The sequence below is a fragment of the Delphinus delphis genome, chromosome X (assembly GCF_949987515.2).
Source record: "Delphinus delphis chromosome X, mDelDel1.2, whole genome shotgun sequence".
NCBI classification, from domain to species: Eukaryota; Metazoa; Chordata; class Mammalia; order Artiodactyla; family Delphinidae; genus Delphinus; species Delphinus delphis.
Window position 1 is genome coordinate 113,852,240 of NC_082704.1, and position 25,685 is coordinate 113,877,924.

General features: G+C 44.4%; 1 protein-coding gene across 1 annotated transcript; it reads left to right on the forward strand.

Annotated features, from left to right (window-relative positions):
• Positions 1-783: 783 nt before the first annotated feature.
• Positions 784-25,685, forward strand: ASB11 (ankyrin repeat and SOCS box containing 11). Its single transcript, XM_069540381.1, has 8 exons — positions 784-976; positions 3,035-3,040; positions 9,520-9,599; positions 14,706-14,813; positions 17,980-18,130; positions 21,090-21,224; positions 22,334-22,525; positions 25,096-25,685. The coding sequence occupies exons 1-8, from the start codon at positions 796-798 to the stop codon at positions 25,218-25,220; spliced, it is 978 nt and encodes a 325-aa protein (XP_069396482.1). The 5' UTR covers positions 784-795; the 3' UTR covers positions 25,221-25,685.

The following is a 25,685-nucleotide window of genomic DNA, read 5'->3' on the forward strand; positions in this document are numbered from 1 at the left end:
TGGGAAGCAAAAGACCAGGAATGTTGCCGGAGGACTTTGTCATGGATGAAACTATTACAGGCAGTGGTCTAATGCTTCCAGTCTGGAGAGGCCTCCAAGCTGGGCCTTTTAGGGGCTTCCCTGGCGGTCCAGTGGTCAAGACTCCACACTTCCACTGCAGGGGGCACGGGTTCAATCCCTGGTTGGAGAACTAAGATCCCACATGCCGTGTGGTGCAGCCAAAAGAAAAACATCAAGCTGGGCCTTTTATTAAATACTGCCTTAGAGTAAATCATCTTTCTTAACTGGTCATATTTTAGATTTGGGCTTTATCTCCCGTAAACCTCAGAATGCAGAGGAAATGAAACGTTCCAGGGGCTGGTACTTCCCACCAAGAGCATAGAATGTATTAGTACTTCTTTCCATGAGCTTCAAATAACTTGCTTCGTCCCCATGGGATCTGAAAGGTTTGTTCTATCTTTCCAATCCTGCCTTCCAACATAATGTAGCAAAAACTGGGATTTAGGAGTAGAAACGTTTCGGACCTGAATCCTGTTTGTTAAACAACACTGAGGAATGTAGGTCCAGAACTATTGGGTGTTTCTGGTTTGAAGGAAGTTTCTTTAGTTCATTTAACATTGCCATGAATGTCAGTGCATGCAGTCGCCAAATCACAGTTAGCTTAGAATCTACAAACTCAGTTCTCTGTAACAGGAACACGGGGAGCTAGAAGGTTTAAAATAGATGTCATATGATACCGATTATAACTCAGTGAAATTTTGCAGTCCCAAGAACCTATACAGAGTGTGAACCAAAATGGAGGACGGTCCTGTTTCCTTTGGCTTTAAAAACATTTTTATTACAATGTTTGCTACTTTTTTTTTCTTCAAGCTTTTAATTAAAGTGTTCTTGGCGCTCCTAACCCATTTCTATATCGTCAAAGGAAATAGAAAAGAAGCGGCTAGGATAGCAGAAGAGATCTATGGTGAAATTTCAGGTAAAAATACATGAATTTGTTCCCAATACTTTAAAAGAAACCTCCTAGATAATTCATATGAATAATATTTCTAGAAGGCAGATTTTATTTAAACTTTGGCTTTGAGTGGGTAGTTTTAAAAAATTATCATTTAAAGTAGCAAATGGTGTTGACTGCACCAATTTGTGAAGGATTTTCAGCTTTCTTTTCTGCAAATTAGTAGTTTCATTAGCAGTTATTATTTAAGAAGTGAATAGACTAGTGGCTTTCTAAGAGTATTTTGGGAAAACTCATTTCTGCTAACAAAAGAATTACTTTATAGGATTATCTTCTTGAATATTTGTAATCAAATGTTAGCAGTGCATTCTAACAAAACTGTTTTCCCCAGGAAATGGAATGACCAATAAATTTGATTTCAAGCAGCAATATATATGCTATATATATATGTATTTGTGTGTGTGTGTGTGTGTGTGTGTGTGTGTGTGCTGTCATCTGCAATTCGAATTGCTTAGCCACTTGTCACTGTCAGGAAAAAACCCTTCACTGAATCCATTTATGCCCAGCACCATGCAAAGCACAGCAAACAAAGGTTATTGTAATATGAAATGCCAACCTTTGGTCCAAACGTTTTAAAGTCTCCTGCTTTGTAGAATTCAGTCTCCATTTCTTTCAAGAAATGATTCACGTTAATTGTAGGGAGAGGCTACGAAAGTAAATGAATCAGATATCTTGGTTACTGCTGGGACTGCCACTGGATAGAGGAGTATTTATTCATAAACAGAGTTCCAAATTTCCCTGTGTATTTTTAGTGTTCGCAGGGGTTCCAGGGTTACCTCATTCTTTATCTAGTATCCATTTCACCTTGCACCCTGGATTCTCTTTCAAAATAGACTTCTGTTATGTGATTCCAATACACCAGACAACTTTAAGGACACTAGGGAACAGCAGTCTTATCCGAAGAGTTAAGACCTCCAAAGACAGAGCATCAGAATGCTTCAATTAACAGGGGAAAATGAGAAGAATCTCGAAGTTTCGGGAAGTGGCAGAAGGCTCGGAGTGTGGAAAGAGGTTTCTTTTGGGGATTACATTTGTCACACGTTTCAGGGAGGTATGTCGCTTTGACTTGGTTTTTGAAAAAGACTTAAAGTAACCTTAATTTCAAGTTAAGCATAATCTGAAAAGCTGTTTTCTAATTTAATTTGTAAATAGGGGCAGGGGCTTTCTAGACGTTTCCATCACAGTTTTAACGTTCTCATAGATACATCATCCTCATGGCTTAAATTAGTAAAGTCCGACAGTCAGCATCAGCAAGAGTGTGTTCAAAACGTTTTCTCCTGGTGCTCGTGTGCATTATTTCTGCCCTTGTGGTCCTTAAGGAAGTACTTGTAAGCAAGTTTTATAAGAGTCAAAACCTGGAGCCATAATGCAATTCTCATAAATAGAGCGCCCTCATTTTTTAGCTCAAGTATCTTGTTGAAGCTCCTAGGATAATCATTTAATTTGCAAATGGCATGGTGCTCTATTGCAAATGGCATGGTGTTCTAAAGTCAAAAATGTGTTTTTCAATGATCACTAACAAGAAGCAGTGGGGTGAATAGTGCCTGTTAATTTCTCAGTTTAATTTCCTGTATACATGTGTATGTGTGTGAGGACGGCTGTGTATACGTCTACACGCCACTGACACACCCACACACGTATATAGTAGAGAGTATATCCAGACTCGGTAAATAAGGCTTTCTGTAAATAGGCAGTAATACGCCAGAAACAGTGGTTTTTACATGATTCCCACAGCGATTTTTCTTTTGACACTGTTAACAGATACTATATATATTTAAAGCTAGACATTTTAAAAACCAAGAACAAAATTTTGTCTAAGTGTTCAACTCAAACCAGAAATTACCTTTGCTGCTTGTTGGTCAGACAAATGTTTGTTGGGAAAATGTGTGACATTTAATCAGTAAGTCAGCTAATCGACTTACTAAAATCTCAGAACTTTCTTGAGTCCAGTAGCATATTCCGTTCCTGTAACTATCGTCAGTGTTGTAAAAAACAAGGGGAGGTAGTAAAAAACTCAGCCAGGGCAGAGTTTAGCCTGTCATAGGTCCTGGCACTTTTCTTTTAGAAGCTGCACCTAGCATCACATCCCTCATTAAATATCTTTTTTTTTTTTTTTGGCTGTAAAATTTTTTGGAAAGTTTTTTTTCATATTCTGGAGTACATCATTCGATACTTTCTTTGTGGTTTAAACTATTACTTTTGTAAATAACTGATCAGAATTGAGTTCAGCTATGTTTGGTTGGCTGTACTTAGTTTTTTCTGGCTTCTTTGTGTAATTTGTCAATAATATATATATATTTTTAAGTTTGAAACATTGTCATTGGCCCTTGATATTCTTCTATCTAGAGCACCAGATGCATCACTGGCCCCCGCCTTCAGGCCATACATATTTCTGCAGGCACTCTCTCTCCCGAGAGACGTGGGGTATGATTTTTCAACCTTTGCTAATTTGGCCAGAACTGAAGCTATATTTAGTACAGTGACTTGGTCATCACACTTGATAAAAATAAAGTGTAGATGCAGGTTGATAATCTCTTATTGACAACCCTTGGGCCAGATGTTTTAGGATTCAGGAGTCTGGAGGATACTAGAATCATTATGCAGCGTGTATACCGTATATGATGTGGCACTCCCGGCAGGACCTGGAGCTTCCTCCTGTAATCAAACGTTTTGATATTTCTATAGTGAAAAATATGAATATTCACACTAAGTGAAAATACAAATTAAAAATAATAGTTTGCTAAACCTGAGTCCTGACCATGTTTTGCTGCCAGAAGAGCTTGTTTCCAACTTGGTTTTCAGAACTGGGGGAAATTTACAATTGCGGGTAAGAGATTGTGGAGTTACTGTACCCTTTAAAAAAATGAGTTCTTTGCTTCCCTGGTGGCGCAGTGGTTGAGAGTCCGCCTGCCAATGCAGGGGACACGGGTTCGTGCCCCGGTCCGGGAAGATCCCACATGTCACGGAGCGGCTGGGCCCGTGAGCCATGGCCGCTGAGCCTGTGCGTCCGGAGCCTGTGCTCCGCAACGGGAGACGCCACAACAGTGAGGGGCCCGCATACCAAAAAAAAAAAAAAATGTGTTCTATTCTAAGTGTTTTGCCTAAAATCAATTGTCCTTGTTTTTCTAAATTCAAAGGACTGACCTTGATTTGATGGCCACGCCTCTGCCTGACTCACCATCCTGACTCCTTTTCTCTATCCTTGCCATGTCAACAGTTTTTTTCCCTCCTTCGGTCCATTCCTGCCCGGTCCTCCACCTCGCCTTGTTCAGTGTTGGTGCTTGTCTCCTCAAGCCTTGGTCCCCCCATCCTCTGAGTGGTTATATATCACAGGTGCCTGCTGGCTTTCCCAAGTTGGGACACACAGCACTCAGCAGGGGCTCTGCCACCCGACCTGTCATCTTCAGCTCAGCTCTCCTGCTCCTAATGGGTTCAAAGGAAGCTTCTTTCTAACACATTACAAAGAGATGTTCATTGACTGTAGTTCATCTCCTGGCCAGAGCTGAGTGTTGTAGAGGGTACGCGTTTTAACTCAATTGTATTAGAATACTTTTGATACCTTGGGAAATTTCTTGTAATATGTTTTTTTTCCAGTTACCTTTATTTTACTTAAGATATCATTAACTCTGTTAGGCTCTTGCCTATATTTTGGTTCAAATTTGAATTTTCTATATTTTTTTGATAAGTGCTACAGGAGAAGATATTCCTTCATATGATTTTGGAACTTGAATAAAGCGAATAAAGATTGTTTCATAGGCACTGGAGATAATAACCAGTCAGGCAGTTAAAAAAATAAGTAAACCAGTCGTCTCAAATACTTGTTGGAATTTGGCAGGGTAAAAATTGCAAAAAATAAAAATAAAAATAATAATTGATTTTTATCTTGAATTCTTGGAGCTCAGACACCCATATTCCATCTGAACCCATTTTGTTATTGAAATCTGTGGTTTTAGACATTGTCATGAATTTGTTATTCAGAGAGCCTGAGAACTAGAGATATAAATCACATTCTGAGAAAAAGTCAAGGGGGGAATGAAAATGTACTTGAACATTTTCCATACACCTCATCAGGAACAAGTAGACCTATTTGTACAGTAAACAATCTTCAAAATGTGCCTGCAGCCCTGTGACACAGGCAGCGTGCCAAATAACTGAAAATAGACTGCCTTAGGAGCGAAGGATTGATTGCTACTTCAGCATTCATTTATTTGGAGATCTTAGATACATATTTCCTGAAAGGAATGGAAAAACTCCCTAGCCGCCAAATAACTTTTATCCTCAGTTTCTCGCAATTAGCTCCAATTTGCAAAACAAGAATGATAAGAGCAAGAGGCTGTGTGTTGGGAATCAGAATAGAAAAACAGAAGAGCCCACCGTGGCAGAGTTTCTGGAAAAGCGTTTTGTGTGAAAACCCTTCAAGGTCCTTTGAAGCAAGTGCTGGGGAACATACTGACCGGAAAGGTGACTTCCAGGAGAGTGGCTTTATTTCCAGTTGGGAAACCGAAATGACTTCCACATTTAAGGCAATCCAATTGATTTATTTCATGTTATTTACAGAGATAAGGGGGATGTAGGAAGGCACCCCCCCCAACAAGTCAATCTACCAGGAGGATGGGCAGGATAGAAAAACCAGTAGTTCTTAAAACCAGAATGGGGTGCGTTCTCAAAGTGACTCCTCAAATAGGGAGAAAGAGAGCTGGAAAGCAGTGGCGAGGAAATAGAAGCCCAGGACCACCCACCCTTCCCTCTTCCTCCCTGGATCAGAAGATGGCCTGCACGCTTGCGTCCACCTCGGAAGCCTGGGCTGGGAGTTGGGGGTATCAGACGATGCTGCACTGATGGGGGACACTAGGAGAGGTGGCCAAGTGCCAGTGCGTAGGAAAGGCACTGGGTGTGAGACATGCAGTTGAGGCCGAGTGCACAGGACTGGTCCCCTCTTCCAGGCCGCTAGGGAGACTCTCCCCATCCCTCTCGCTTCTCCCCACCCCCACGGCACCAGAGGGGCTGTTGGCACCTCAAGAAGGAACTGAGAACGTGCTGCCCTTCCTCGGGCGGAGAGGGGGCCATCCCCTGCCCTGAGAGTGGGCAGAGGAGTGGAGATAACAGTTTTAAAGCGGACTGACCAGTAGACTGGTGGCCTTGAAATGTCTTTCTTGAAGTCTGCCCTAAATACAGATAAGCGCACAAGCCCCAAAGCGGACAGCTGGGCGAGTTTCCACCATGGAGTGCCAGCTCCCAAGAACAAGAAACCGCCCGTTATCAGCATGACCCTCACCCCACCCACCTCCAGTCAGTCCCTGCCCCTTCTCATGGTACTTTTGACTCCTAACGCCCGAAGTGAGTCTGGCCCTTTTGTACTTTATGGAAAGGGAGTCATCTGGCACATCCTCTTCTGTGCAGGGCCGCCTTTATCAGCGTGATGTTTGAGAGATCTGTCCAGGCCGTGTGTACGGATGGCGTGGGTCTTAGGGGGCTGAGGGGTAACAGAAAGTTACTAGAAACAGGATGAAATCGTGGTTAAGGTGCCTGCTTCCCAGCAGGAAAGGGGACACCGCGGCCCGCTTGGAGGCAAGTTTTAGAAATAATAAAGCCATTTCATGTTGCTGTTCTAAGTTAATAATAGCAAGTTGCCATTTAAATCCTGGTGTGAAGCAAATACTTAGAGTACCTTCAGGTGACCCAGTTGGCTGGCTATTGTTAGAACAAAAGAATAGCAAAGCCACAGCTGTGGGCTTGCTTCTTAGGTTGGTCAGGGCGCTGAGTTGCCATCCATGGGGGAAGACCGTCCTTCCAAACTGGGTGCTTGTCCCTCTCCAAGCCTGATGAGGCGAGAGGGCGACGCGTCTGGCGCACACTTCATATTGAATGGGATGGAGATGTGGTCGAAGAAAACCAAGGCTGACTACTGAGGATTCTGTGCGTACGTTATCTCATTATTCCTAACTTATGCAAATGATCAATGTCCAAAGAGGTTGAAAAATCCTCCACTCATCAGCTTTTAACTGACTCAGGAACAAGTGGACATACAAACGCAATATATTTTCAGGTTAAAATTGTCTGTTTTTCTTACTAGAAAAAGTATTCTACATATCAGAAGTATGCATTTCACCAGTGATTAGATAGATAGATTGATTGATAGATTAATAGATGGACAGATATAGTTAGATATAGATAGATACACACTTTTTATTTTGGAACTAAAGTGGTACAAAGAATTCCCACTTCTCTTTGCCCAGACTCCATTCGTGTCTATCCAACTGTCCAGTTAACATCCTTGATAGCAAAAGGATCCAGTCCGGGCACATGTTGCCTTTAGATGTTGTGTCTCGTCAGCCTCCTTCAATCTGGTTACAGACCAATTAGTTTTGAGAACATCCCTCAGTTTGAGTTGGTTTGAGGTGTCCTCACGATTAGATTCAGGCTATGCATTTTGAGCAGGAATATTCCCAGCAACGCTGTGTTCTTTTCACCGCGTTCCCTCCGGTAGTATGTGATGTGGCTCATTGTGTTCCAACAGATGGCACACTGTGTCAATTGGTTCCATCGCTTCTGAGGTTAATTTTGACCCCCGGGGTAAGGTGGTGCCTACCATTTCGTTCCACTGTACGATTACCCCTGTTCCCTTGATAACTATGTAATTATTTTGTGGGGAGATAATTTGAGGCCGATTCTATTATTTCTCCTACGTGTCTGAAGTTGGTGTTCTACTATGAGGAAGAGCTTTCTCTTCTCCCTGTTTATATATTCATTTGTATCAGTGAGGCCTTATAGATTCCTGTTTTATTTGCTAGGGTATAATCATGATTTATTTTCATGCTCAACTCGTCCCGTATTTGGCCAGTGGAAGCCCCTTCAAGGCAGCTTCTGTACTTTTTGACATTTCCCATCGTTCATTGAGCACTTCCTTACTTTCTGGCAAGATGTTTGCGGCCCATCTTACATTTGTCCTGGCATTTCAGCCTCGGAGTCAGCCATTTCTCTAAGCAGCCTTGGTTTAGGTTTTCTCAGTATACAGTGCTATTCTGTCTATCTAGATATATCTATATATCTGTCTATAGGTAGAGATATATAGATATATCTGTAGAGAGAGAACCAGATGGGTCACCAGATCCCACCTTCAGCCCATAGATGTTTCTGTAGGCACCATCTTTCCATATACACACATATATTGAAAATCACATTTTCATACCAGTTGTTCTAATTGTTCCAATTTCAATCCAACCCTGTAGAATTCATTCTAGCTTTCTCCCTTTTCAAAACCCAGAGGGTTAGAGAAGATAAAAATTGAGTTTCAATGTAAGAAGAGCTTTTATGGAAATGTTTAGAGCCCTGGTTCTCATCCACTGGAAAATTTCAGTCTCTCCATGAGGATACACTACTTCAAGTTCACATAATTCCATATTTGTTGGGATTGTTTTTGTCAAGGTTGTAGGTATGGGAAAACCTGAATTCTTAGCACCATCCAAATCACCTAGAAAAAGGTGACAAGATGGGCCTTTTGTGTTAAACCCAAACTGTATGACGTGCTCGTCAATGTATGAAGAGCACAGTTATACTTTGAAGAATGCCCCAATTTTGCAAACCAGTGTAGGTTTTCTTCCAAAACAAATGATTGCCCTTTGGCATGTTTAATAGAAGCTTACTTCTCAAATGCACACTTAAGCTTGTTAGTCTTGTTTCCTGACAAGCAATTAACAAGAAATATACATCTGTAAGGCAGTTCTAAGGCTGTTCCTTAGAGCACTACCCTACCACGTGTACTTATTAATCATAACTTTTCTTGAGCACCTAACATCATGGATATACTTTATTGGCCTACTCAGAGACCAAAGAACCTGCTAAATACTAGATCACGATTCCCCCACTTTACAGATCAAGAAATTGAGGTTCAAATGATTTTAGTAACTTGCCCATTTTGGCAGAGATAGTGGTTGAGGCAGGACTGGCCCAGTGCTTAGCCATCACATTCTAACTGCCCACCAAAAACTGTTGGAGGATTATGTCATCTGAAAAACAACATTCTGCATTATGATAACAGACCGGCTTCATTACCAAAATCAAAGAATTATCTAGGGAGTTTCGAACAAAACCATTTTCCCTGAGCCCTTAGGGTCTCCTTCCTGGCTTATAGGATGTCTTAGGGTAGGGGTGAAGGGGGAGAGGCAGGGGAAAGAAGAAAGTGGGGAAGTTCATCGACCAGCTTTGCCCTTCATTTTGCCTATTCAGAGTTATCGGATTCAATCACTGGGCAGTATTTATTTGAATGAAATGTATTCCTTATGAAAACTGCCCCCTAAAGCCAGAGAGATGGTCTGTGCTCCCGCTCCACGCCCATGGACTGTATCCTCAGTGGCTGGTCACCCTGCGAGTGGCAGACCGGAGAACCTGATGCGTGGTGCCGGCTCCCCTCCCCTTCCGCCAGACCTCCTCTCACAGTGGGCGGGCACATGAACAAGCTGGAGGAAGAAGACTCCTGACCTTGACTCTGAGCTTGATGTGTGTTTCAGATTGCTGGGCCGATCGGTCTCCACTTCATGAAGCGGCAGCTCAGGGGCGCCTACTGGCCCTGAAAACTTTAATTGCACAGGTGAGTAAACGAAAGACTTGATCCTTGGTGCTTGTGCTATAACCAAGCATCATTCTTGATCAGCTTTGACTGCAGCAGGGGTCTTGCTGGCCCCATCTGGTTCCCAGCACAGCCATTCTACGTGGATGCATCCTCTCCCAGGTATTTGTTCCTCCTGCCTCTCCCTCCTTGGGGAGCTGGCTGGTTTTCTGTCCAATTCCAACCTTCCCCTTCTAGGTTTCCCTTTGCTTCATAAAAAGTTTCCCTATGAGGCTGATGGGGGATGCCCTCAAACCTGTGTTGCACTAACTCACCTTGCTCTCTCCCAGTGTGCCTTAGTAACAGCAGCCCTGAAGTTGCATAAGTCAGCTATTGCTCTGTAACAAATTACCTTGAAACACAGTGGCTGGAGACAAACACTTAGAGTCTCATGGTTTCTGTAGGCCAAGGAGCAGCTTAGCTGGGTGGTTCTGGCTCCGAGTCTCTTGCAGGCTTCAAAGTATCAGCCAGGGCTGCAGTCATCTTACAGCTTGAGCAGGGGAAGGATCTGCTTCTAATCTCACTCATGAGGTTGTTGGCCATTTTCAGTGCCTTGATGCCTGGGCGTCTCCATAGGGCTGTGTCACAAGATGGTAGCTGGCTTCCTCCACAGACAGCATGAGAAAGGGCCTAAGAAGGAAGTCTCAGTACATAACCTGTCTCCAAAGTGACATCTGATTGCTTCTGCCGTATTCTATTAATTAGATGGGAGTCAGTAAATCCCGCCCATGTCCAAGGGGAGGGGATTACACCAGTGAGCCAATACCAGGAGTCAGGACCCATCTTGATCCCTGGGAACCATCTTAGAGGCTGCCTACCCTGGTGATCCACTGTTTCAAAAGCAAACATTGAAATAGGTTGACAAATGGGTAAATCTTACTCCTTTGGGAAGATTTCTTCAAGTCTTAGTTATTAAAGCTAATTTATTTTTACTTATGACTGTATCCCTAGCACCATGAATAATGACTAGAGGCCTAGTAAATATTTGTGAGATGAATGAAAGTGTACACAGTGCATTTACTTTGTTTTAGAGTCTGTGTGTGTACAGAGGAGGTAAGTCATTAGATCTTTTTTCCACAGCCTAGCTACCACCCAACCTGGCTTCCTTATTTGAAATTTAAACAGCTGGACACACTGCTCTTTTTCTCTCTGTGTGTGCCTTTTCTTTCTTTCTCCTTTATGAGTTGTGTTACTTCTTTAAAAAGTGGAGGCAAAAGGAAAACAGTACTGCCAGTAATAATCAAATGGACTTTGCACTTGATTTTATCACTTGCTTATTTATTTGTAAGCACTTAAAATTTTATTTGGTTTGATTTTTGTCCTTCCAGTTTTATTGAGATATAATTGGCCTACGGCACTGTATAAGTTTAAGGTGTACAGCATAATGATTTGACTTACATACATCATGGAAGGATTATCACAATATAGTGACCATCCATTGTCTCGTATAGATTTAACAGTAAAGAAATAGAAAAAAGGTTTTTCCTTGTGATTAGAACTTTCAGGATTTACTCTCTTAACTTTCATAATATAACATACAGCTGCGTTAATTATATCTATCATGCTGTATCATGCTGTGTTACATCCCTAGTATCTTCTACTGGAAGTTTGTACCTTTTGACTCCCTCCATCCAATTCCTTCTCCCCACTGCCCCCACCCGACCTCTGGTAACCACAAATCTGATCTCTTTTTCTATGAGTTTGCTTTTGAAGTATAATTGACCTACAACACTATGTTAGTTCCGGTTATACAACATAGTGATTCGATATTTCTATACATTTCCAAATAATCACCATGATAGGTCTAGTTACTATCTGTCACCAAAGAGATTACATAGTTATTGACTATCTTCCCCACACTGTATATTTCATGCCCGTGACTCATTTGTTTTGCAACCGAAAGTTTGTACCTCTTAATCTCCCTCATCTATTTCCCTCCTCCTCCGACCTCCTCCTCCTCTGTCTTGAAGCACTTAAACTGTTATTTGATTTGATTATTTTTAATATGTGACATATTCACATAGTTTCCAAATTAAAATGATAGAAAAAGGTGCACAGTGAAAAGTCTTGCTTTCAGCTCCTTCCTCTTGGCCCCCGACCTCAATACTTTAATTAGTATTTAAAATTTTTAATTTTAGAATACTTTTAAGGAAGAGTTGCAAAGATAATACACAGAGTTGCAGCATACTCTTCACCCAACTTCCCCTCGTGTTAATATCATACATAACCATGGTACTTTAGTCAAAAATAAGAAATTAACATTGGTACAACACCATTAACTAAACTACAGACTACTGAGACGACACCAGTCTTCCCACTAGGGTCCTTTTTCTCTTCCAGGATCCAGTCCAGGATATCGCATTGCTTTTAGCACTTCTTTATTTTTAACTGTATTTTGTAAGCATGTTGGTTTCTATAGTGTCCTTCAACGTGTAAAGAGCATTCTTCATGGAGAATTCTTCAGCCTTTTCTTAGTACCTCCCCACTTTTTTACCCTTACACACTGGTAAAAAATGGATTATTCTCCTTTATTTTCTACTCTATTTTACGCGTAGACAGTGTGGTGTGCTGTGAGCAAAACATTAAACCAAGGGTCAGGAGCTTCTGCCGATCACACTGGCTGTCACCGACAGCAGGGGAACCTCAAATCTTAATAATTTGAACTCTCTGCTCCCCCATGTTCTCACCCGCAATGACAGTGAGTCACTCTAGCTGAGCTTTCAGGCCTGTCCCACATTACATTTGTACAGTTTCAGGGATTCTTGAGAGTTTGCATCGGGTCAATGTTTTTCTTTAGCACACTGCTGCCACCTTGTGGACTTTTTTTGGGGGGGCCACGCCGCCGGGCTTGCAGGATCTTAGTTCCCGGACCAGGGATTGAACCCCGGGCCCTCGGCAGTGAAAGCGCCAAGTCCGAACCACTGGACCGCCAGGGAATTCCTTGTGGACTATTTTTTAAAATGCTCTTATTTTTTCTTTATTTTCTTAAAATGAAATTATAAATGGGAAGAGGAAAAGAAACCTCCTTGTATTAGATATCCAATTGTAAATATACAGCACGGCTCTGGAGTAATGACGTCATATTCAGGATATAAACATGGACAGGACCAAGGAGGCACAAACAGGCCCTAAGATGACGATGGGACTGGCAATAGTGGGTAGTCCCAGCTGCTGGCCACAGGAGGGATGCGGCCAGCACCATGGAGGTCTGGTGGGAGGGGTTGGGAACTTAGGTTGGGGTTTGGGGTCCAGGGTCTTGCACTAGGTTTTGGAGCGTTTCAGCAGGTAGTTACGAGGCAGAGAATCAAAAGCAGAACTCGGCTGGGTCCTGGCAGGACCTAAATCCTTTCACAGATAGAAAGTGGTGATCATGGGGGCAAGCGGTAAGGGCAAAGTAGAGTCAGGGCATGAAGTTGGCCGGCAGCTAGGCTGAGCCTGGCACCTGTCAAATGGACTCCAAGGCGAGGAAGGTGGAGCACGGCACGATGGGGAGGGCAAGTGTGCCAGGACTGGGCGGAGACGCTCGGATCTGGGGAAGGAGAGGAGCGTTAGGGGAAGCCCCCGGCTCCAGACTCTGCTCCTGCGGAGAGCTCGGCAGGCAGTGGAGGTCTGGCAGTCAGCATCACGGCTACTCAGGCACAGGAACCCTAGGAGCATCATCTATTTTACTTTCTACTCTTTTTTTGCGGTACGCGGGCCTGTCACTCTTGTGGTCTCTCCCGCCGCGGAGCGCAGGCTCCGGACGCGCAGGCTCAGCGGCCATGGCTCACGGGCCCAGCCGCTCCGCGGCATGTGGGATCTTCCCGGACCGGGGCACGAACCCGCGTCCCCTGCATCGGCAGGCGGACTCCCAGGTTACTGCGCCACCAGGGAAGCCCTTTACTTTCTACTCTTGAGCCTGGGCGTCATCCTTCTGTGCCACATCCACTTCTAACACCCCCAACCCTGGACTCTGTCACCCGCTCCCCGTACCCACTGCTGTTCACACCTATATCAGCCTGTGCCTGACTCATCGCCACGTCTTCATGACGCTCCTTCCTCCAGTGTCACATCCCTACCTCTCCGAGCAGCCCTCCTTGGTGCTACCAGTGTGCTTTTCCGAAAACGTCCTACGTATTAGCTCCAGACCTTCTACGGACTAACAGACTCGAAAGGCGCCTCATTCCCTATAACACATGCACCCCACCTCCACCCCCGTTCGGAAACCAAGGCCTTTCACGATCTGTCTCTAGCCTACCGTCCCCTTTCATCTTCCCCCTCCCCCCACTTCCCCTTTTTTCTTCCTCCTCTGTCACGTGTGGGCTCTTTCTGATCCAGAGATTTGGCAACTATCCACCTCCGTGCCCTGCCTCGCCCTCCTCCGCGTCCCACATTTGCATATCCTGTTCCCTCCTAAGGGAATGCCTTTTTTTTTTGCCTTCCTAGTTGTTTTTTTAACATCTTTATTGGAGTATAATTGCTTTACAATGGTGTGTTAGTTTCTGCTGTATAACAAAGTGAATCAGCTATACATATACATATATCCCCACATCTCCTCCCTCTTGCGTGTCCCTCCCACCCTCCCTCTCCCACCCCTCTAGGTGGTCACAAAGCACCGAGCTGATCTCCCTGTGCTATGCGGCCTAGTTTGAAATTTTTTATGCTTCAAGCCGTAGCTAAATACTAGCTCATTTGCAAAGTTTTCTCTTACTCCCCAAGGCAGATTCAAGGATACCCTATGTCCCCAATTAAAATGTGAACATGCTTCCAGTATGGCAGTATTCTGGCTGGGTTCCTCCCCACCGTACCCCACCCCACTTCCCGCCACCATTTCTGTCTCCCCACTAAGCTCTTAGAGGAGAGAGACCCATGTCATAAGCTTTGAAGCCCCAGGTGCTGGCACATGGCCTGGCCCAGGATACCGAATGAGCTTTTGCTGAATCAGTGAAGCCGAGGCTCCCAGCTGTGTTTGGATTCCCCTAGTCATGGCCTCTACTCCTCTCTAGGTGGTGCCCGCAGGCTGTGAACACTTCACAAACACGTCCGACAACCTTGCCGTTTATTCTTATTGCTGATGCAGCCTTTAATCTACTTCTCTCCAAATTGTAGGGCGTCAACGTGAACCTGGTAACAATTAACCGGGTCTCTTCTCTCCATGAGGCGTGCCTGGGAGGCCACGTGGCCTGCGCTAAGGCCCTATTGGAGAACGGCGCCCACGTGAGTACCATCCCCGCCCGCGGGTCTGGCTGCCCAGGTGCAACCGCTAACGTGTAAAGACACATCACCTTCCAGAACCCTTTCCCGCGGTGGGGTGCGCAGGCCTGGCCCCATCGGCGCCCATATTCTTGGATGGTCGGGAAGACACTGCTGGTTACCCCTCTCTTCAGCCTCTATGTCCCCGTGCCAACGTTCAGATAAGGTAATTTACGGAATTCGTTCAGAACTGTGATACTAACTTGAAAAAAAACAGCTTGAGCTAAAGTAATTTGAACACTGATCTGGGAAAATTTATTTTAAAACATTTAGAAGAACACATTTAAAAAGAACAACAGGGGGGGGCTTCCCTGGTGGTGCAGTGGTTGAGAGTCCGCCTGCTGATGCAGGGGACGCGGGTTCGTGCCCCGGTCTGGGAGGATCCCGCATGCCGCGGAGCGGCTGGGCCCGTGGGCCATGGCCGCTGGGCCTGCGCGTCCGGAGCCTGTGCTCCGCGGCGGGAGAGGCCACAGCAGTGAGAGGCCCACGTACCGCAAAAAAAAAAAAAAAAAAGAACAGGGGACTTCCCTGGTGGACCAGTGGTTAAGACTCGGCGCTTCCACTGAAGGGGGCATGGGTTCCATCCCTGGGCGGGGAAGATCCTGCATGCCGTGCAACGCGGCCAAAAAAATTTAATTAAATTTTAAAAACTATGAAAAAAAAAATATAAAAGAACAGCAATCAAAAACCACTCTTAATTCAACACGCTACACCCACAACGATTTTTGTTGAGCAAAATTATCAAACTAAATGAGCTTGTAATAAATAATACATTGGAAAAACACTACGCAATGAACTTTATCTTATTTTTAAATTCTCTCCTTTTCAAGGAGTGACTGAGCTGCTGTATGCCGTACAGATATCAGCATAGAATTCTGAAATTAATACTTTTGAAAATCTCAAGGACTTTTATTTAGTCACCAGATATTGTTGTGATGTTACTTTCGTTTTTTAAAATTTTTTTAAGGGAATTCCTTTATTTTTATTTTTTATTTATTTATTTTTGGCCGTGTTGGGTCTTCGTTTCTGTGCAAGGGCTTTCTCTAGTTGTGGCAAGCGGGGGCCACTCTTCATCGCGGTGCGCGGGCCTCTCACTGTCGCGGCCTCTCCCGTTGCGGAGCACAGGCTCCGGACGCGCAGGCTCCGGACTCCGGACGTGCAGGCTCAGCGGCCATGGCTTACGGGCCCAGCCGCTCCGCGGCATGTGGGATCTTCCCGGACTGGGGCACGAACCCGTGTCCCGTGCATCGGCAGGAGGACTTCCAACCACTGCGCCACCAGAGAAGCCCATTACTTTCGTTTTTGAACTCAGTCCTTGTATTGTTTGTTTCACGAGCTATAATGTTTTTAAGTGCCTAACGAAGATTTTTCTTTGCATTTTATATGGAAGTTGGGTTTCTATGTGTAGCACGGGTGGGAAATAGAGGAGCCTCTGGGAGGTTCTGTGGGGGACAGAGAGTATGACGTAGTCCCTTGTCTTTGGCAATCTTATGAGGGAACAGTCACTAAATATTATACTATTTAAATTTCAAATCAGAGTGAGAGAAGGAATAGAAGAAAGTTGATCAATCAGTAGAAAATTCCTCAAAATTGGCAGTCCCGTGGGTGCTTCGAACTCAGTGCATCTGAAACTGCTTATCGTGTTCTTCCCTCTGGGAGCGGCTCCTCTCTTGGATTCCCAGCCTCAGAGACCAGGTGAAACATATTCCAGGTTTCCCCAGCCCCAAGCCTGGAATCATCCTGTTTCTTCCATCTCCCCATCTAATTAATCACAACCTCCTAGAAATCCTTAGAGTTTATGAATTTACACATATTTGTCCCTGTCCGTCTCTGCCATCTTAGCATCTCATCTTTAACTTTCCAGTTGAATGGGGGCTATCCTGGCATTGTGGAGATAGATCTTGTTTCTGAAACAAGAAAATTTAGTATCCTGGTGATCACAAGCGTATGTCCTTAGTTGTTGAGGCAGAATGGCTTGACATCAAACCTTCGTTGTCCTACATGTCCTGCCAGAGCCTCCCCACCAGAATGCCTTGGTTCCAGGATGTTCTTTTCAATCTGGTGCTAATACTCAAAGATGCCTCCCAGCTGTGCTGGTTCTCCCCTGCCCCTCAGATCCCTAGAAGGCACTGAGGGTGGTTAGAGACACCATGTTGATGACTATTTTCTTTGTGTATTTCGCCTGGTCATGATCTCTTTGGGATTCCCTTTTGGCATATGCAGTTTCTGTGGATGGTACTGGACCAGAAAGGAAATTTGTGGCTAGATGGTTTCTCCAATACTTTTTGCTCCTGACATGTTTGTTCATGATTGGCACGGGGAGTCGGCTCCATATGAATGGAAAATGGAGATCATGGAGATAATTGTTGCAAATGTCTCTCTTTTTTTTCTTTTTTTTTTTTTTGCGGTACGCGGGCCTCTCACTGTTGTGGCCTCTCCCGTTGCGGAGCACAGGCTCCGGACGCGCAGGCTCAGCAGCCATGGCTCACGGGCCCAGCCGCTCCGCGGCATGTGGGATCTTCCGGACCGGGTCACGAACCCGTGTCCCCTGCATCGGCAGGCGGACTCTCAACCACTGCGCCACCAGGGAAGCCCCTGCAAATGTCTCTTGAACGCTTACTGGGCACCAGGCAACGTTCTAGGTGTTTACCATATAGTAACTCACCTCATCCGCCCAATAACCTCCTGAGGTCGATTCTTTTATGATCCTCATTTTACGGATAAGGAAACCCAGGTACAGAAAGTTAGTATCCCAACCAGATCTCTGAGCACATAAAGGAGAGAGAGCTGGGATTTGAACGCAAGCTAATTGTTCCAGAGACCATGTTCTGATCCACCATACAGGACCACTCCTCACAGCTAGGAGGCTGCTAGGAAGCTCTAGAATACCCCTGAGTACATCTTAAAAACTGTCCCATTTGGCCTCATTTCTGCTACTATTGCTATTTATAGGTGAGAGTTGATAGGCTACTGGTACCTAAAAGAACCCCACAATACTGTAAGGATGCGGGCTTCCCTCGTTCATTCACTGGCGTGGGAAGTTTCTCCAGGCAGATACATAGGAATGCACACTTGGAGATGGTGAGAAAGAAATAGCAAACCCTCTGGTTCTCTCTTTGCCCATCGTTAGGTCAACGGGGTGACAGTTCACGGAGCCACGCCCCTCTTCAATGCTTGCTGCAGTGGCAGCGCTGCGTGTGTCAACGTGCTGCTGGAGTTTGGAGCCAAGGCCCAGCTTGAGGTGCACCTGGCTTCACCCATCCACGAGGCAGTGAAGAGAGGTAAACGAGGCATCGCGTCGCACACAGAACGTTGGTGGGCTCCCTCCTACCTGCATGAATCAGTCATCGAGGGTTTTCTTTGCAAGGATCGCCCAAATCTTTTTCCCCAGTAGACTAGCTGTGGCTTAGAAATCCCACAGCAGTAACTTGAATATACCTCAATCTTTAGGAAATACCACTGGGGCATGACACAGCTCTTAGAACCACGGAATGGCTGTCTGCCTCAGATGTCCTCTTTCCTGGGCTCAGTCTCCCGACAGGCCTTGCTTGAGGCTCCTTGCTGGTGTTTGGGCGGCAGCTGGTGGAGTCAGGAGTGCAGGGGTAACTTCCATGAGCTGTACTGTGTTTATGTCTCTGTTCTTACTAGAAAAGAACAGTTCATGCCCCAAAGCCCATAAAACATCAACCACCGCCATAAAATAAGTGGTGAAAGTGTTTGAAAGCCCAGACCGATAGTGTCTCTAATGGAGGATTAAAGGTAACTGCACAACAAGCAATATACTCTAGATGAGCTGATAGCTCTCAAGGTCATTAGTTATTGAAAAAAAGTTGCAACTGTAAAAACCGTGGCATTGGAAACCTTGAGGTGAATTCTAGATTTCTGTGTTCTCAGTTGCTTTTGAAATGATGGGAAAGAGTAAAATTAAGGAATTTTAAAACTGTATGCATAGACTAGACATGAACAAGAAGAGCCATTGAAAGGCCAACGCCATTTGTCAAAGGTCACACCCAAAGAGCAACATTTTCTGTGTTACCCAGCGGTGGAGTTATTCTCTTATATTGAGATCAGAAATACAGTGGAGAGAGTTCCCTGGTGGGTCTGGTGGTTAGGATTCGGTGCTTTCACTGCTACGGCCCGGGTTCAATCCCTGGTCGGGGAACTGAGATCCTGCAAGCTGCATAGCACGGCCAAAACAGAAAAAAAAATTTTTTTAATTAAAAAAATAGAAATACCGTGGAGAAGTTAGAACACTGTAGAACAGTGATCTTCACTGGCATAATGAGAATTAAAGTCTTTATTTCAAAAGGCAATAGTGAAAGTTTTGTCCCAGGTTGTTAAACATGTCACTTGGTAATTTTTTTTTGCAGTGGATTACTATAACTGATACAAAACCCCCAAATCTCTGTGTATCTATGGTTTTGATGTCCTGTACATATTTACCAAACATTTATTAATTAATAATTGATGCTGATTATTTCCCAGACTTCAAGTAAGCCCTTTAAGTTGTAGGGAAATAGTCTACTTTGGAAATGGTATAAAAGTGTTTAAAATTTTTAAAATATTGATTTGAAGTAAAAATCTATTATCTGTATTTCCATCCAAATGCTTAAAAATGGATGAACGTTGGTAATGATTTGAATTAAGTAATTCTGCAGTGCTTGGATGGTTATATATGGAGTGTTTGGTATCTATATACCTCCAGTATATACATGCTTATCATAAACAGATGAATTCATGTGTCTCTACATATTTTTTTCTGTATCATAAAAACATGTGAGGGACCAATGTCCACAGAGTGGAAGGATGAATAGCAAATTCATTATTTTAGATACTATTATATTAGTGCCAATCATTTGACTTTTATATATTCATTTTTTTAAAACTTCCTGAGAACACTTAAATTTAACTCAAGCTAGGCTCAGTTTCTTTTGGAAAAAAAAAAGACAGGAATTACGCTTTTTTTTTTTTTTTTTTTTTTTACGGTGCGCGGGCCTCTCACTGTTGTGGCCTTTCCCGTTGCGGAGCACAGGCTCCGGACGCGCAGGCTCAGCGGCCATGGCTCATGGGCCCAGCTGCTCCGCGGCATGTGGGATCTTCCCGGACCGGGGCACGAAGCCGTGTCCCCTGCATCAGCAGGCGGACTCTCAACCACTGCGCCACCAGGGAAGCCCAGGAATTATGCTTTTAAATGTTTATTAGATACACTGAATTTACCAGGCAGTTTTAGGTCCTGATTAGATATTTCTGGATTCTTACAGCTTTAAACCTCTAGGAATAAGAGGGGTCAGTCTGAGTCAATACTTTGACAGATTAATGCTATAATATAAAATTTACTTATGTGAACAATAGTAAAGTAGTTGGAGTTCACGGAAGCCTTGTAGATTTTAATGCATAATTGTGCTTAATTCAGAATTTGTGATGAGATGAAGCTTATTTTGGTGTCATCTCTGAAAAAAAGGTTGGTTAAGCTAATCAGTGATGATAAGATTTTGTTTTTTTTAGGAAACATTTCAACCTTCAAATAAGAACCAACTCTCTATAAAACTCCCATCAATACCTCAGAAGCATTTGCTCCCAAACAAATCATTCATATTCTGCAAATTAATCACGTCTGTCTCTTCACTGGGTGAACTCTCCAAGGAGAATGCTTACTTATCTAGTTCTTGTTGGCCACTAAACTTGAAAGTGCATTTAAATAGATTCTATACTTGAGGCTTTTTATTAATTCTCACAGGAGTCTTACAAGTTGACCAAAATAAGGAGGTGCATGGCGTGACCATCCACCCAATCTTACATGCATGGGCCAGGAAGAGAAGGAGAGATTTGTAATGGAGATGGATGGATCAGGGCTGGGCCTTGGATTTGAGCACTGGCTTTTCAGGGTAATAAGAGCACGAGTCATTTGATTCCCCTGGGTCTTGTAACCTCTGCCTGTAATCCGGTGACTCATAGAGAGTGATTTCAGCCGTGTTCCTTGGAACCCTTAGTTTGGTTGGAGGTACCTCAAGGCTGCAGGGAAGAATGTCAGCGGGGCAGGGGGTGGTGCATGGGCATGCTCTTCTTTCTAATCTTTTTATTTTGGAGATTTCTAAGATTTCCCCCACCTCCCAAATTTTTTTCCTGCTGAAAAAAAAAATCTAGGTTGTTTCTAAAGCCCATTCCAGATAAGCAATCTTATAATTCTGTGAATCGTTAATATTTCCCTTACTTGAGTGAGCTTGTCTTGTGTTCCACCAGGTAATAGAGAGTGCATGGAGATTCTGCTGGCAAATAACGTTAACATTGACCAGGAAGTGCCTCACCTTGGAACTCCCCTGTATGTGGCTTGCACCTATCAGAGGCTAGACTGTGTGAAGAAGCTTCTAGAATTAGGTAACTTCCAGAAGTCTTCTCATGAGAAGAACCAGTTAACCTCGTTGGTTTTCCATGGCTTCAGAGGCGAAGTGCTTGTCAGGCTGGACAAAATTCTGACAGCATTTGATATCTAAATGGTTAAAACAACTTCAGAGATGAGTGTCTGTAGTTCTCAGTTCTGCTTCTTTTGATATTGGCTCCATTTACCTGGTATGGTTCTCCTTGGTGGTCTGAAGAGAGAGCAAGAGTCTCTTTCCCATAAATCCTAGGGGAAAACAACCAATTGTATTTCACTGGCTCTTTTTAAGTCACATGCCCATTTCTGAACCAATCATGGTGGCCAAGGGAATACAATATACAGACTGGCTTAGGCCTAGATTTCAGTGTACACTGCAGTTGTTGGGCTTCACTGGAAGCACATGAGCTGGGAATCACGAGAGATGGTTCCCCAGAGGGAAATCTAGGTGTGGTTACCAGGAAGATGCTGGCTAGTAAAAACAGCAGACATTTGTCATAGAGTACTTTAGATCAACCCTGCAAAATTAGTTGCTTAATTCTCAAAGGCATGTACAGAAACTGAGAGTCCAGGGAAAAGTGAAAGGTCTTGAAAGTATTATTTGGTTAAAGATTCCCCAAACTTAGCCACTGACGTAAAGGTCGAGATTGTATTAAGAAACTTTAAATAAGAATTTTTGTCTCTAAGATTTTTTTTGTCTTTTTTTTATCCCCTATCATTTACCACTCCCTATAGTAATTCAGAAAACTTTTTTTTCGAGCCCAGAATAATGTAAATACCCAGTAAACCTAGCTGTGTCCTTTGCCAAAAAACAAAATAACTATGTAAAAGGAGCTGCAAAGATTTAATTTTCTCTGTCACACAGTTCCTGTGGGAAGGCAAGTGAAGCATTTAAAATAACTAAAAATATCTTTATTCGATACTTTTCTCATCAGGGTGTTTGGAAACAGTAGGCGTTGCTGGGGGTCTGAGCTTCAGTCATATATTTTCAAAGATTTGTCACATATGTCATGACGTTTAAGATGTCTTTATCGATGGCTAGCGCATCTCAGGCTCGTAGTGTTTCTCCATTAACCCTGGGTGTTGACTTGTGGTCATCTGCTTTGTTAAGGAGCCAATGTTGACCACGGCCAGTGGCTGGACACCCCCCTCCATGCTGCTGCGAAGCAGAACAGCGTGGAAATCATCCACCTGCTGATAGACTACGGGGCCAGCCTCAAGTGCAAAAACGCTCAGGGCAAGAGTGCACTTGATCTGGCAGCTCCGAAAAGCGGCGCGCAGCAGGCGCTTCTGCTCCGGGAAGGTAAGGAAGGGCTGGGCGTCCGCTTCTCTTCCACAGGCACATTCGCCCTCTCTCCTTCCAGTCTCCCCTCTAGACTCTCTTACCCTTTCCTTTGCGTCTTTTTAATTGGGAGTGGCACGTGGGAGGGGGCAAGTCCTAGCATCTCAGAGATGGGATTTTTGTCCGCTGGGCGTATTCACTTATAACAAAGGGACATTTACATACCACTGGTGTGTTGCTTTGTGTTTGCATTAACAAGAAAATAATCAGAGAACTTTGGTGAAAGGGCTGGGCTGTCTTATCTATCCTGGCATAAGCACGTGATTGAGCAGACCAAAACTCTGCTTTGTAATTTTTGGAGGCAGTTCAGGGAAAATGAAAAATACTTGAGTAGAGATGGTCGGGTGGACACGGAGTGTGTCTTTCAGAAACTGGACTAAGCGGTGAGGTTGTTTGCCTGTTCTCCAGCTCAGGGAGTAGGTGGGTTTGCGCTCTGCATTGCCCCACGCCCATGTCCACATGGGCTAAAGCATCTCTAGACGCTAGAGGAGGGAAGGTGGCGTCTACAAGGCTTCATATCCCAGATTCTAAAGAGAACCGTGCTGTGTCCCTACAGAAAGAGAACACTATCTGAGCCTCTTCTGAGCGTTTGTATGCTCGGGAGACTATTAAAGTAATAATAATTATTCAGCTTTCCACGTGTCAGACGCTGAGCTAGGTCTGAAACATAGATTCATCTCACTGAATTCTCAAAACTTTAAAGCCATGAGAACTTTATAGTAACTGGTGCTATCCCAGCTGCAAGCGGGAAATGAGGGGCATGAAGAGATGGGCTTTCAGAAGGTTACACGGCTACTAAAAAGTAGGTCTAGGATGCTAACCAAGGAATAGGATTCCAACTTGCACTGTCTTTTTTTATTATTGGAGTATACTTGATTTATAATGTGTTGCAGGTGTACAGCACAGTGATTCAGCTATATATGTGTGTGTGTGTGTATATATAAGTATTATGTGTGTGTGTATAGATATCCTTTTTCAGATTCTTTTCCCTTATAGTTTATTACAAAATATTGAGTGTAGGTCCCTGTGCTATATAGTAGGTCCTTGTAGTTTATCTATTTTATATATAGTAGTGTGTATCTGTTAACCCCCCAGTCCTAATTTATCCCTCCCTTTCTTCCCCTTTGGTAACTATAAGTTTCCAATGTGCACTCTTTTTTTTGTTTTGTTTTGTTTTGTTGTCTTTTTGCGGTATGCGGGCCTCTCCCGTTGCGGAGCACAGGCTCCGGACGCCCAGGCTCAGCGGCCGTGGCTCACGGGCCCAGCCGCTCCGCGGCATGTGGGATCTTCCCGGACCGGGGCACGAGCCCGCGTCCCCCGCATCGGCAGGCGGACTCTCAACCACTGCGCCACCAGGGAAGCCCCAGTGTGCACTCTTAATGTTCTGATGCCCCAATCCTGAATCTTCTGAAACAGTTTCTAATGAGGAAGAGTTTAATTTCACTCACCAGTTCCATCTTGTGAAAATGCCCCCACGTCTTGTATACCTTCCAGTGGGGTCCCAGACGCTGCACGGCCACCAGGCTCTCAGGTGAAGCTGATGCTGCCAGTCTGAGGTCACTTTGAGTAAGATGGGTCTAGCTTATTTCCAGTAGTCTGTGTCATTAATGATTGTTCTTTGATTTGAACCTCTACTGGAAGAATTAGGACCTTCCTTACCGGCTCCCAGTTTGGAAACATGGGACACTTAACAACTGTTAGCCGACAATATGGTTTATAGCAGTTGTCACGTTTCCTGTTTGCTTGCATCAAAAATGTTTCCAGGTCCAGGATTCATATTTCTTGTAAACAAGTTCCTCTGTCTCTGTCTTCATAAATACAGCTGCTTGCTCTAGAAGGATGAACAGCAGCTATGCCAGAGGTCACTCAGTTGTGTGACAGGAGAGACACTTTGCATTCTCGCTTCCCAAGGTTTTAAGGAAGGGCGATGGTCTGCTCCTCCAGGTAGCGTTCTGTCACGTGGGTGCTCCTTGGCAATATCAACCCACGTGTCATGCAGCTACTTACTTGCCTGTGTAGTCACCGTTTCTCATGGGGTGCTAGACGCTGTGACAACAGGATTTTCTTGAAAAGGAAAACTTTGTCTAGTCCAGTAATCACATGCGTCTACTTGCATCCATCTTTATTGATACAGTCAGGTAAGGAAATAATGGGGCATTATTACAAATGCCCCTGTGTGACACGGATCCCAGCCAAATGTTCAGTCAGCCTATTCACCCATATTTTGGACACTGGTTAGTTTGCTCTCCTTCGGGACTCAAAGCCTTGGTTGGGCACGGTGACTCCATGAGACCCCATGAGACTGAGGTTCAGGGTACAATGGGGTCTAAGTGAGTTGGATCCTTTCTCCAGATCCTCTGCTGAGCTGGGATCCTTGCGAGAATGGAGGTCCCTGCCGAGTGTGAGTGGGGACCTAGCCAGCACCGCCGCATGGGCAGCTAGAGCCAGGAGGTCCCTGTGGCCTGACTGTCAGGCCCCAGCACATCTCCTGACACCGCCTCTGTGACCGCGCGTTTTAATTCCTCCCTCAGGCCCGCCTGCTCTTTCCCAGCTGTGCCGCCTGTGTGTCCGGAAGTGCTTGGGTCGCACCTGTCATCAGACCATCCACAAACTGTATCTGCCGGAGCCACTGGAAAAATTCCTCCTATACCAGTAGTCCCAACTGTCCACGGGAAGATACTTGGAAATAAACAGGTTGTTGCCTGCTGTACCCAGAGTACCTAGTATAGACACCCAACAGCTAGACTCCCTAGTGTAACACCCAACAGCTAGACTCTCAAATGAGCTAAGCTAGTTAGAGCACATCCCTGATGGACTGGCACACGTGGGGAATGAAAACTCCTGGTTAGTTTAATGTTCTCTTTAACCAAGGGGCAATCAGAAACTTTTCTGTTTTTAGCTCTTGCTGTTAAGAAACTTTAAAAAATTGTGAAGTAGCGTGAAATTAATAGGCTGTTTTTCAAGATTCATGATCTTTGATTAAGGATCACCATTCTGAATAGCGTGTAGACACATATAAATCTGGGTGGGTAAGATTAGGATGAATATGAGTATTCGAAGATGGGTTCCTGATTTAGTTCTTCCCTTCTTCCCCCTTTCTTTCTATCCTTCCATGAATAAA

Excerpts from the sequence above, each read along its gene's own strand:
- ASB11 (XM_069540381.1), top strand. The coding sequence starts at position 796 with ATGGAGGACGGTCCTGTTTCCTTTGGCTTTAAAAACATTTTTATTACA. Across the intron at positions 21,225-22,333 it reads GAAGAAGCTTCTAGAATTAG|GAGCCAATGTTGACCACGGC; the intron begins GTAACTTCCAGA and ends TGCTTTGTTAAG. Across the intron at positions 22,526-25,095 it reads GGCGCTTCTGCTCCGGGAAG|GCCCGCCTGCTCTTTCCCAG; the intron begins GTAAGGAAGGGC and ends TTCCTCCCTCAG.